The 12981-nt window shown below is 40.6% G+C and overlaps 2 protein-coding genes across 3 annotated transcripts; one reads left to right on the top strand and one right to left on the bottom strand.

The window, feature by feature from the left end:
• The first annotated feature begins 2792 nt into the window (after positions 1-2792).
• On the top strand, positions 2793-9520 carry LOC148863356 (uncharacterized). The gene is made up of 3 exons (XM_088974890.1): positions 2793-2896; positions 9013-9079; positions 9165-9520. The coding sequence occupies exons 1-3, from the start codon at positions 2810-2812 to the stop codon at positions 9401-9403; spliced, it is 393 nt and encodes a 130-aa protein (XP_088831016.1). The 5' UTR covers positions 2793-2809; the 3' UTR covers positions 9404-9520.
• Positions 9521-10239: 719 nt separating this feature from the next.
• On the bottom strand, positions 10240-11674 carry LOC148863355 (uncharacterized). Of its 2 annotated transcripts, XM_088974892.1 has the most exons (4): positions 11461-11674; positions 11284-11372; positions 10952-11057; positions 10240-10758 (listed from the first exon to the last, which is right to left on the bottom strand). In XM_088974892.1, exons 1-4 carry the CDS (start codon positions 11482-11484, stop codon positions 10714-10716), a joined length of 264 nt encoding a protein of 87 aa, XP_088831018.1. In that variant the 5' UTR covers positions 11485-11674; the 3' UTR covers positions 10240-10713. The 2 variants fall into 2 exon arrangements, with proteins under 2 accessions (XP_088831018.1, XP_088831017.1); XM_088974891.1 differs by having other exon boundaries at positions 10751-11057.
• Positions 11675-12981: the final 1307 nt, after the last annotated feature.

The following is a 12981-nucleotide window of genomic DNA, read 5'->3' as shown; positions in this document are numbered from 1 at the left end:
TACACATGGCATATTGTCAAGTCACTACTAGGTATGTCAAATTCCTAGAGGAATTATTTCAAAATATTGAAGCTTTTATTGTGTATTATAATTTTTCTTGAATATAGGCAAACGCTTTTCCTTTAAAATATTCATCTTCCTATATGCTGGTATGGATGCTTTGGATATTGACAAGTGGAGATTTGTAAGTGATAGGTATGGTCTGTATATCTCTGAAGCATCAACCATGGATGGTTAGCATTCATGTATCATGTCTGGTAATGGCAAACAAAATTCTTTTCCTGAATTGAATCAAAAAAAAGAAAAAGGTTGTGTATGTCTGTCAATGATGCATGGGCTGCTTAATTACTGTTATTTATTTGTTGTATATTATTTCTTAGGTTGCATGGTAGAACTGCCTGCTTTTTCTTATTCATTGATCTTGTTTCTACTGTTGTGCAGTCCCGGAACTTCAATTGCAGTTAGTTCAGTATTGATGAGCTTGATTCTGGTTGGAAGAGCTGCTTTTGTTTTCCCTCTATGTTTTCTAACCAACTTAATCAACTAGTCTCCAAATGACAAAATTGGCATAAAGCAGCAAGTAATTTGGATTTTTTGGGGTCTTATGTTCCTTCTCTACCAACTCACATATTCAATGAAAATCTTGTGCTGCAGGTCACATTATGGTGGGCTGGCCTTATGCGAGGTGCAGTTTTATACATCAAAATCATGGATTAAGAAGCATTCATTATTTTGATCTTGTCTTATTTATTGATGAGAAATAAAATTATGTGATCCCACCTTATGTGAAAGAGAATGGAGGTAGAAGTAGGATTATTCGTTTGGGAGTGATGAAGTAGGAAGCAAAATGATATGCCCCTAATGGAATGACTAGTAATAAAGGGAAGTTTCTCTTCCATCCTGGTTGGGGGCCTAATGGTCTGGGCTTAGATGTGGTCCAGGATCTTTGGGCTGGGCTGTATACAAACAAGTATGGAATTGCCGTCTCATATCAGGTGGTAGGAGGCAATCACTGTCACATCTTTGATAACTTTAATTTGTAAAACTTATATCTTGTGTTGGATACAGGGGTGTCAATTGGACTGGATTTGGTCCAATCCGATTCAGTCCAATGTGAGTCCATTATATATAGACCAGATCCAATCCAATTCAATGAATGTTTTGGATCAATTTGGGTCAGCCCAATTCAATGTCTAGACCATCCAATTTGTTTAAATTTATTTTGATTTAGATTGGTTTCAACCCAAACATGATTCATTGGCACATATATTCTTATCTTATATCAATGGACCAGATATTGGCTTAATCCAACCCACTCCAATATAAATTTGTTACAGACAGACTAGGTCCACTCCAATCTAATAAATATTTTGGACCGGATTGGTCCAATCAATCCAATATATGTTGTTGATCCATCCAAATTAATTTTGGACTGGACAGGGTCCAATCCAAAACCGCTCCATACACCCTTAGTTGAATAGATTTCGTTTCTAAACTTATATTTACTTTTTTTTTCTTATATACTAGAAACTTGTAAATACAAATCATTGTTGTAACAAAATGAAACTACATTTTTGAATGAAAAGGGCCTAGCAAGTAGCATCGTCCAGTCCAAACTCCTAACGTGCTTCGCTCAAACCAGCCAGGGGCCAGGGCCAAGAATTTGCCACACCCATTTATACGCCTGATAACTGGGCTTATTGACAAGGTGGGGCCCAAGTTTCCAAGTAATGAATTGTAACCCTAACCCAATCCTGACCCAAATTTCAACTTCAACCCAATTCTATTATTTTTTTAGCCATGGTATACTTTTTTTTTAATGGAGAGATATTACTGCAATAGAATGTGAGAACCAAATCCAATATCCTTTTTCTCATATTTGATTTGGGCTAATCCTAGTCTTTTGGTTTCAAGATATCTTATCTCCTATTTGGATGGTTGTTGCATACCAGATCTAACTTTTGTAAAAACAAAACTGTGCAAATACTATAAAAACGCCAACGTCAGTTGTAAAATTTCACAAAAAAAAAAAATGTACATCGAAAACATCTTTCCATAAATTTAAAATATATATTTACAGAATTCGGATTCCATCCTCATAAAACCATGCTCATACCATTCTTACGGCTACTTACAACTGTGTATTAAAAATATTTCTATATTTATTTATTTAAATTAATGGAGAGATATTTCCAAGATAGAGCTGCAAGTGGCTGTGAACACTGAAGAGGTGTGAGCAGTGAACTGAATCCGATGTTTATTTACACTGCATTCCGTTGTCATCTGACAATATTTGCTTTCGGGTGATCCGGACTCGTTTTATACGGACCTGTAACGTAAGCCTAAAATTACACATCTTTACTAAATGGCGAGTCTTGGACGGACCCATTTCTGTTATGGGCTTCTTCCACAAGGTGCCTGAATTTTTCTTGGCTCAAACTAAGTGGCCCTTTTATTTGGATTGGGCCGTGAAAGGAATTGGGTAAAGATATTCTGATTTTGACAAGTTGTCAATTGTCATTGATCATTCATCCCGTACATGTAGAGCTTCTCATGGCCACATTTTAGTAATAAAACCCGTTGGATCGGTGCATCTATATTCATACAAACGTTTTTGTTTGTATGGTTGCATTACTCGTTCATCTCCAATAAAGAGTAGAAACTCAGAAGTCAAAACAAACTACAGCTCCTCCCCCCTCCGGGTCCGGGTCCTTGTTCAGACTGAGAGTGGACAAGCGGGGTACAAGTGGGCGAACGAGTCGGGGAGTCCCTCTCTCTCTCTCTGAAAATTATCCTGTATAGAGAGAAAATGCCAACCACCACTAAGATCTACACCCTGCAACAAGCATCAGAACACAACACAAGAGACGATTGCTGGGTTGTCATACATGGAAAGGTATGCTCAATTAACCAAGAAGACCCTTCCTTCATTAATTATAGATTAGAATATCTTTGCAGCCAAAAAAAAATTGTATATTGGAAGATCGAGATTCATGGATTACTATGTTTCGTCAGTGTTCTCTCTTCCCCTCCCCCTCTTTGTCTACGTTTCCTGAAAATGGGTCTGTTTGCTTTTTTTTTTTTCTTTATCCCGCATACTGGTCATCGTTATGTTTTCTCATGGTATTATCGACGTTGACATTATCCGCTACTATAGGCATTTGTTATTCGTTCTTTCTCTTCTCGAGTAATATCTGGGATTTTTCTGATATGGGTGCTTCCCATTCGATCTATGCATCGTGCTGATGTTTCTGCAATCTCTTGGGACCTCTGAATGACCATTTGGGTCAGTTCTTTACGTGAGAGTATGTATCCTGTTTGAAGGACTCGGCCACGTACTAATGTGGCCCATAGGATGAGAACTTAGCTTTTTGTAGCGGGTTCCCATAGACGGCGCCAATTGATGTAATCGTTTTCGGCCACGTACCAATGTTTTGTGATGCAAAATTTTTTGGCAAAGTACCTCGTTATTCGACCCGGTGGTGGCGTGCCTTAGTAACGAGCTACTTGGTGGCGAACTCCCTGGGGGAGAACTACTTGGTGACTAACTGCTTGGTGGCGAACTGCCTGGTGGCGAACTCCCTGGTGGCGAACTGCCGGGGGGCAAACTCCCTTGGTGGCGAACTGCCTGGGGGCGAACTACCTGGGGGCAAATTGCCTTGGTGGCGAACTGCCTGGGGGCGAACTACTTGGGGGCAAATTGCCTTGGTGGCGAACTACCTGGGGGTGAACTGCTTGGTGGCGAACTGCCTGGGGGCGAACTGCCTTGGTGGCGAACTACCTGGGGGCGAACTGCCTTGGTGGCGAACTACCTGGGGGCGAACTGCCTTGGTGGCGAACTGCCTGGGGGTGAACTGCCTTGGGGCGAACTGCCTTGTGGCGAACTGCCTTGTGGCGAACTCCCTGGTGGCGAACTGCCTGAGGACGAACTGCCTGGGGGCGAACTGCCTTGGTGGCGAACTACCTGGGGGCGAACTGCCTTGGTGGCGAACTACCTGGGGGCGAACTGCCTTGGTGGCGAACTGCCTGGGGGTGAACTGCCTTGGGGCGAACTGCCTTGCTGGCGAACTGCCTTGTGGCGAACTGCCTTGTGGCGAACTCCCTGGTGGCGAACTGCCTGAGGACGAACTGCCTAGGGGCGAACTTCCTGGTGAACTCCCTACTAGGCGGTCGATGCCTTAGAGAATGTTGGAGCTCCCTGGTGCGGCGCAATCCAACTGCCCTTAGCATGAGGTGGTCTTCTTTCCTTTGTAGGCTGCGGGAGATGAGGGACCTGCGAGAACTTCATCTTTTCCTCATCTTTGTAAGTGGCGGGAGCTGAGAGACCTGCGAGAACTCCATCTTTTCCTCCTCTTTGTAAGTGGCGGGAGCTGAGAGACCTGCGAGAACTCCATCTTTTCCTCCTCTTTGTAGGTGGCGGGAGCTAAGGGACCTTCGAGAACTCCATCTCTTCCTCCTCCTTGTAGGTGGGGAGAGCTGAGGGACTTCCGAGAACTGCATCTCTTCCTCCTCTCCGTAGGCGGCGGGAGCTGAAGGACCTACGAGAACTGAATCAGAGGTCCCGGGGGTACTTTCTCGGCGGGGGATCTCCGATGCTTAAGTTAGCACTCTTATTGTAGAGAGCTTTGAAGATAATATGAGAGAGCTAGAGAGCAGGGTTACTTTCCTTTCTTTTTCATCCCCCTTCCCCTTTGGGGGGTGAGGTCTTTATATACCGGAGTCCTCGCGGGTTAGGTGGGTGAAAAGCCTCCAAACGGTAACACTCGTCGCATCCTGTCAGAACTGGGGTACGGTGGTGAACTCCTCGAGGTCGTCAGGCTGGCGCTTGTGTCAGGCGGCCAGGTCGACGCCTGGGCCGGGTTGTCAGAGGGGTGCCTGCATCAGTCGGCGGGTCAGTGTCTAGGCCAGGTCGTCAGGTCGGCGCCTGTGTCAGTCAGCGGGTCAGTGCCTAGATCAGGTCGTCAAGCTGGCGCCTGTGTCAGTTGGCGGGTCAGTGTCTAGATCAGGTCGTCAAGCTGGCGCTTTGGCCGGATCATGCGCTAGGCTGGTCCAGGTCGGCCAGGTCGCACAGGCCGCACACTAGGCCGCGCGTAGGTCGCGCAGGCGCGCGTCAGGCTGCGTGCAGGTCGCGTAGGCGCGCGTCAGGCCGCGCGCAGGTCGCGCCAGACCGGCCAGACTGGTGCCTGGGTGGGTCACCAACTTCGTAAGTTTGTTGGCTGGGTGTCTTCCTAGTTGTCACGAGGTACCACGTGTCACAATTTTACTGGAGGGCCAAATCTGCCTTCATCACTTCTCGAGTAATATCTGGGATTTTTCTGATATGGGTGCTTCCCATTCGATCTATGCATCGTGCTGATGTTTCTGCAATCTCTTGGGACCTCTGAATGACCATTTGGGTCAGTTCTTTACCTGAGAGTATGTATCCTGTTTGAAGGACTAAACCCCCCTTAATCTCCGTCTGTGGGTTCTATTCTAAGCAATGCTTTCATCAACTATTTCTGGCACACAACAGAGTTCTATAGCATCTTTAATTTGTTTTATGTCTAGACATGTTGGTTCCATTTTGTTACTTTTAGTTTTATATTGAATTGTACATGCTGCCGAATTTGTGAATATCCTGTAATTTATTAGGAAAAAAAATGACTGAATTTATTATGATGCATCTGGCAACTATACTTTCACTTTCGTATATTTTTGTAGAATATTGATAACCTGATATGAAAGGCAACCATCAATTTTTACTATTTCTAAAGTTTCGAAATTCCCTTTCAAATTTCCTGGTTAGGATTTTATGCCATGCGTTGATGAACTAATCTCAATGAAAATATATCAACATTGTCAGGAACAAAATTTTCATATCTCTCGGGTTTTATGGATTCAAATGTCTCACAAATTGTTTTTCTCTGAGCTGCATTGATTGCACTAGGAGCTTAAATAGGTGACTCATTTAGCATGAAGGACAATCTCCATGGGTTTATTCCAAATCCTTTGGCCATCTGATGGAATTTGAAAAATAACATCCATTAAAAGGGATGGTGGGCTTCTAGTGAGGCTCCTCTAATGGCTAAAAGGAGCACCATCACCTTCACTTCACTGAGTGCCTCACCGATTAGTCTATCGTACACCTACATAGTGATTCCTTCTCTGTATTCCATTATCCATCCAACTCTTAAATGATCCAGATTGCTCAATCAATTGCCATGTGCCATCAAATCTTAACTAAAAATGCCATCAAATCTTAACTAAAAATCTTCTCACATATTATTGTTAGGAACCACCACCGTATAAATAGCCACAATTGGAGAAAATTGCAGAACTGAAAGCAAATTCCTGCAAATCTCCTCTGTACTTGACGCATGGAAAACTCTTTGGACTGATGCCTACCGTTCTTCCTGAAATAAAATTCTTTCTTGTAGTGTCTGCTGTGTAGAGGACCTATTTTTAAAGGTTCTATTATTTCCCTCCCAAATTCTCCACAACCTTGCATGAGCCAACCTCTCCAAAAATTTTGTTCCTCAAACCCAATCCCTGAAGTCTCTAATTCTGGATCTGCTAGAAACAAGATGTGTAACATGGGAAAGTAACACCTAATCAGAAATAAAAGCGTCAGCAATCCATACTGTTACCAGTTTTGTATCAACTGACATGTTACTTCTGATTGCCTGATTGGGTGTTATTATCCCATGTTACAATCTTGTTTCTAGTACATCCAGTTTCCTTTTCTAGTAGATCCACACATCAAAAGAAAGACTTGGGGTGGAACTCACCTCTTGGATATGGTGAACTCCAGATTCCAAGTCATCACACAGGACCCACTGACAGTGTTTCTGACATCGTGGCTGATTTTAGATCTAGAGATGCAGAAAACAAAAGATGAGGATTTCCAGAGGTTCAAATTATTGATATGATACACCCCGTATCAGGTGTATCATATTATTCCTACAAGTAACCAAAATATCTCTTTTAAGATATTTGAGAAGTTTGATTTTTTTTAGATGTTAAATAATAGTACTATAACCCCTCTGAAAATATGAAACCAAAAAAAAAATATATATAGTGTATAACTCACCCAAAACACCTGATACTCATGTTCGTGTCTATTGGTTGTATTGATACTTTGAACCATGGGTCTCCCCACAAGGCCTCAGTCCAAAATTTAACCCTTTGTCCGTTTCCTCTCATTGGGGCATCAATTTTTCTCATTCCTTCAGCAAAAAGAGAGTTATTGTAGTCAGCATTCTTTTGTGTGCCAAGGTGTATTAATATGACCAACAGGATACCATGGAAGTTATCATATCAGTGAAGCACTAGGACTTGTTGAGTTGTGCTTTTGTTGCTCAACCTTGGTTGATTATCTGCTTCCCAAAGTCATATTGTTCAATCAAAAAGTCGAACATGAAACACGTCTGAAACTTGTCCCTGTTCTATATATTTTGCGTCAAAAGTGCCTAGAAATTCATCTAGGAGAATGGGTGGAAGATGAGGATCTTTATATTAAGCTTGGGGTTTCCCTTTTGTTTATAGAGCTTTTTTTAAATGGTATGGTATATTGTAATATAATGAGGCAAAGCTTTTCTGAACTTGGTGTTTAAGATATCGGGAATGCAGGATCTGATGACTATCTCAGTATTTACAGAACAAAAACTCAAATCAGTAATGTCTTGGTTGAAAGCGGAGTTCACCCATCTGGAATTTTGTATGCCTAGAAATTCATGTGATATTTAGCTAAAATGACTAAGCATATGTTTCAATTTCCTTGAAGCAACAAATTATTATTCCATCTGGAGGAGCATCCTTGAAACAAAAAACTATTGTAGGCATGGTCAAAGTATTGTTTCATGCCATACTCTAATATATAGCATCTATAGATGCATCTGGGTAAGGTGTGCCACTGTTGGAATATAATTATTCCATCAGTACAACAATACCCTTGCAATTACAATAATACACCATTACATATTTTATAGAAGAAATAGTGCATTTGATTTATCAAAAGAAATATTGGAATCAGTGTAAAAATCTGATCCAACTATGGAATATTGAATTTGGAAAACCGCCAAAGAATAGGGTCGATGCTCTTGACCATGGTTAAAATGAAGCCTTGTGTTGGACTATCCATGATAAATTTTGTGACTTGTATAATTTTACTAGTTTTAAAGATCTAAAGCCTTTCCAATCTTTTAAGATTTCCAAGTCTAAAAATTGTCAACCACTAGTATTATGAGTTTTGTTTTTTTAATGGATTATTAAAAGTTTTATTATTGAATTAAAATTAGTAGTTATGGTGGATTATTGAGAAACCCTTATTTGCTTGCTCAAATTCCCTAGTTATTATTGTACATTTATGCCCTTGGCAGCTTATTACTTAGCTGGGTATGTTATTGACTACTTATGCACTCAACATATACCTGGCAACAATGTTATATGCAATCATGCTATAGATTGTTTTATGCCTTCATATTTTTATTACAAAATAACTACAAAAAGTTAATTTTATTGTAGTATTTTATATACATGTTTGAGGGAGAAATGCAATAGGAGGCTCGCTCTAACTAGTATATGTCTCCATTTATGTGTTTGCTTTTACACAAAATATGATATTCTAGGTTATTGTCCAACTTTATTTAGTTCTTTGTTTTTCCATTGTGTAGGCATTGCCTATTGAGTTAGTAGTAGCCCCATAAAGTTACAAGCGATTGCCATGTGCAAATGCCTAACCAAATATTCAATCCCTTGTAGCAGTAATCAATGTTGTCAATGCTTACCCTGTGGTATTCTTAATAATGCTGCACATGTATGTGCCAGACTTTAGGTTTCACAGGCCTTGTACTCCTATTCCTGCAGATGAGAGGATTCCTCTCTATCCCTGCAGAGTATTTTTTTCTTGAACATCCATTTTTATTTCGTTTGTTTTAGGCTAGTAGTAGTTTCTACTACTTTTCATTTTCTCTTCTATTTCTCCCCCCTTTCTTATGTTAGATATAACATGTATACCTTTTTGTGTTCCAACAGGTATACAACTTGACAAATTATTTGGATGAGCATCCAGGTGGAGATGATGTCCTCCTCACAGCAACTGGTATCTCTATATTCCTTTATAAACATCTCCTGCATCACATTATAATACAAATCTTGACCTGACGTTTGATCAAAACTTAATCAAGGAAGGGATGCCACTGAGGATTTCGAAGATGCGGGTCACAGTAATAGTGCAAGGGAACTCATGAAAGACTACTGCATTGGGGAGCTGGATCCGTTTCCTCATACTGAAAAGGAACAAACAGGTCTTGTCCAGAAGATCTTGCATGTTTGCACTGCCCCAACTGCACAGGATTGGGTTGTGCTAGCAGCCATTGTTGGCGTATCTGTGGCAGCTGGCATGTTGTATTTGCGGAGGAAGTGAGGCTATAATTTTCTCATCATATGCTATTGCTAACTACAAACAAATTTTGAGTCAATATTGAGAGCTGAGACAGCCTATTGCATTTTTTTTGAACATGGATAGCCCTTTGTTATTTTATACATACTGGTGAAGAAGCACAGGCATTTTCAGTGCACAAGCAAATAAAATAAATAATAATTGATTGGCGTTATACATCTTTGATCTTGCAAAAGATATTTGACAGTTGCATTGATTTGATGCCTCCCACATTATATATTTTAGATATATACAGATAAGATGAGAAGATCACGTGTTCTTTTTGTTTTTTGGCAATAGATCACATGTTCCAACGGAGATTTTATGAGCAAAGAACCAAAAACAGACAGGAAAGAGTGTATCGAATGCCTGAATTGACAAAGTTAGAAGATGGGTCTCTTGTTAGAGATCACATGGCAAAGTTATAACAAAAACATTGTCTTCACTGGGTATGGTATGGTTTTCAAATCTGAAACTTGTATCAGGAACAGAGAGGCCAATTCTCACCAAACAATGATTCTGATGTAGCTGTATAAACTGTTTGATCACTAGGAAATTGCTTCCCTAGGTGCTGTATAAACATTCAAAATTCTCTGTAGTGTACAGAGGAATTGAGAGAGTGGCTAAGAAAGAATGATATGGTTTGGACATTGAAGCCATAGCTGCAGTTTTAGCGTCTTCCTTAACTAAAGCTTCGTCAGAGCTGATCATTTCAATCTGGAATTGTAGTTTGGTTTACTTTGATCATAGAAATGTTGCTGTTTTTTTTTTTTTTTTTTTTTTTTTTTTAAAATAAGAAAATCATTTGAGTAATTATCATAAAAATTATTAGACTTAGCTGGAATTCCATGATGCTTAAGAGTCTTCTCCTTAGTCCTTAGTCCTTACACGAGTTGGGGGCACGTACTAAGAGACACAAATATATAAGCCCTTTTCTAAATTCTTGGAATGGTAGGTAAACATAAAATAGCCGAATTGTCCCTTGAAACAGCAAACAGGGTAGATACTAAATTCTGAATATAGAGCAACCAAATTTAGGATGGATGAAGAGCTGTTACTACGACTTGCTGGAAACAGATTTAAATCTTTGTCAAATGAGTTTTGCCTTCACCAAGACACCAATGCTCTCTTATCTACAAGACCGGACTTTGGTTGCGGCAGTGTGGCTCTGAACTCCGAAGAGCTTCTGGATCTCAAACAGCGAATTCAGAGCTGTATGGGTTCTTGGATCATCACCGTGTCAGTTTTGCCAAGTGACGCCGGTGCAATTTCTTATTTCTTTCTTTAGGCAAGAGTTATTTGCAGAGAGATGAACAAGGATCATGGCATACGTTTAAAAACTGAAATATGGAACCAAATTACTCCATTATCTTTGAGAGTTAGAAAAATAATAATAATAAAAATACAGGGCCATTACTTTAGTCACTAAAAAGTAAAAATACAAATTGATTGATATGAACTCTCAAACTGTGATTGTGTTTTAGTCTATTTAGAATCTGTAGAAGAGAAGAAACTATTTATGGCGGGCATGACCTCAGGGGGACGCGTACGGAGGAACTTGCGGAGTCCGTGCTCCGCATATTTCTCTCCTTCCTCAGCGTTCTCCAAAACTGCCTTTTGTCGGTGCTCCTTATTCACCCTGTACATGCATGCATATTTCAAATTTAATTAAAACGATCGATCGAGGCGACTATATATACTATACTATCTGTGTTTTATTTGCAGTAAATTCATTTTACTTACTTTTTTTGGGTGCTGGGTCTCTAACGTTTCCATGGTTTAGCTATTACGTGGCAAGTTCAGGCCAATAGACCACTGCCACCTGGCAATTTAATGACAGAAAAAGAGGAATATATAGAAAGTACCTGACGTCGGGGTTCATGAATACGTTCCTTGTGAGCTGAAAGACACACATACTGGCGACGAATGTCATGGCCGCCATTAGTGGATACACCTGTTATTTCATTCATTACCAACTTAGATGGAGAGAGAGAGAGAGAGGGCTGAAGTGACAAATTAAGGGATGAGAATACTACACGCACCTCTGGTTTGACCCAACGCGCCATTGAAGGATGATGATGATGATGGATGAAGCGATCTAGCTAGCTCCTCTCCTCAAGGACCTCAACTGACAGAACGTTTGTAACAAGAACAAGCTGGAGCTGTGAGTGATGGTGAATTGGTGATGATGCACCAAGTTTGGTAGAGAAAGCTGGCAATTTATAAAGCCAAAGGCTGAGGCTGACACGGAAACGTGTTGTGGTTGAATGTTGCCTGATGTGTAAATAGAAAGCCTAAGTCCTAGCATGGCGGGATTGACATGTACGTCAGTCCTTCCATGCTGGAACACGTACCGGGAAGGGCGCCTCCATTGATTCAGTGGGCTCTGTTGACTAACTACTTATCCAAAACCAGGTGCATAGCCTCCTGTTTTTTCTCTTTTTTTACTTTTTGAGTTTAAACTTAAACCCAGCACGCACCTCTTCTCTTAAACACCTCTCTTACTAATTACTACCACTCTGTGTTTGACTTTGACTTTTCTTTTTTAAGTTCTAGTAATTATTAATATTATATCATTACTCTAATAGCTAATTCATCATCATTATCATCTAACTCTTGTCCTGATCATATATAGCCTTATGGAGTCGGCTAAAGAAACTAGAATCCATATTTTAATGGTGATGTAACCCTCCTCCTCATTCAGGTTTGAGAGAAACGAAATAAGATATGCTTAAAATTATATTACACACCAACAAAGACTTATTACTATGTTTAATTTATTATTAATGATCTACTAAATCCATATAAACCTCTTTTATAAATTTGCAATTCGAAGCGGCTTGCGTCATGCATGCTTTCAGATACAGTTTATGCCATGAATGCATTGTATTCGAGGTGGAACTGAGATCGGAGTGAGTCACCCAGTCACCACACAGCAGAGCAGAAACCAAACCCACTTGCCTCACGGAAGTCGTTAATATCGGTACGTCTTATCCACGTCACTGCGTCAGTAGATAAAACGAATTGAATTGACCGATTTCTTGACCGACGACCAACCCTTTCCAGATTAGATTAGGATCACCTTCAAAAGTTGAAGTTCTATCTTCAATCAAATTCAAAACGCCACAACTCAACTCTTCAACCAACCTGTTGGCATGGAGAAGTGGGACCTTTTTTCTTATCTCAGATTCATCCAGTTGCATGGAGCTCTGCACCGCTGGATGTTGAGCCCTCAAGCAAAAACCAAATCTTGCCTTCCTTACTTCCTTCTTTTAAGGGAGACATCCGACATGGTGAGAGTGGGACCGACCAAAAAGGTCCAGAGGTTCATCAGTAGCATTTAGCTTTATATAGGCTGACAATGTTCCTCCTTTAAGGGAGTACCTTTTCTTTGTCGGAAAACCCATAAGCTAATTCATACATTTGCCACCTGTTGATCAATCCTTATGTTCTGATGTTGATGAAACGGTTCACCCACTGGTGGAATTAAATGGATGCCGATTGCCACAAACACTGGCCATATACCTCTTTGGACACTCGCCGTAGCATATTCGTTTGGGACT

Source organism: Nelumbo lutea, chromosome 3 (genome assembly GCF_056320005.1).
Source record: "Nelumbo lutea isolate HS-2025 chromosome 3, American lotus-T2T, whole genome shotgun sequence".
Taxonomy (NCBI): Eukaryota; Viridiplantae; Streptophyta; class Magnoliopsida; order Proteales; family Nelumbonaceae; genus Nelumbo; species Nelumbo lutea.
Note: the sequence above shows the minus strand (reverse complement) of the source record. Positions and strands in the feature narration are given on the sequence as shown.

Coding starts and splice junctions, on each gene's coding strand:
- LOC148863356 (XM_088974890.1), top strand. CDS start 2,810: ATGCCAACCACCACTAAGATCTACACCCTGCAACAAGCATCAGAACAC. Junction 2,897..9,012: donor GGGTTGTCATACATGGAAAG/GTATGCTCAATT, acceptor GTGTTCCAACAG/GTATACAACTTGACAAATTA. Junction 9,080..9,164: donor TGTCCTCCTCACAGCAACTG/GTATCTCTATAT, acceptor AACTTAATCAAG/GAAGGGATGCCACTGAGGAT.
- LOC148863355 (XM_088974891.1), bottom strand. CDS start 11,484: ATGGCGCGTTGGGTCAAACCAGAG. Junction 11,373..11,460: donor CGCGTTGGGTCAAACCAGAG/GTGCGTGTAGTA, acceptor ATGAAATAACAG/GTGTATCCACTAATGGCGGC. Junction 11,058..11,283: donor TTCATGAACCCCGACGTCAG/GTACTTTCTATA, acceptor ATGCATGTACAG/GGTGAATAAGGAGCACCGAC.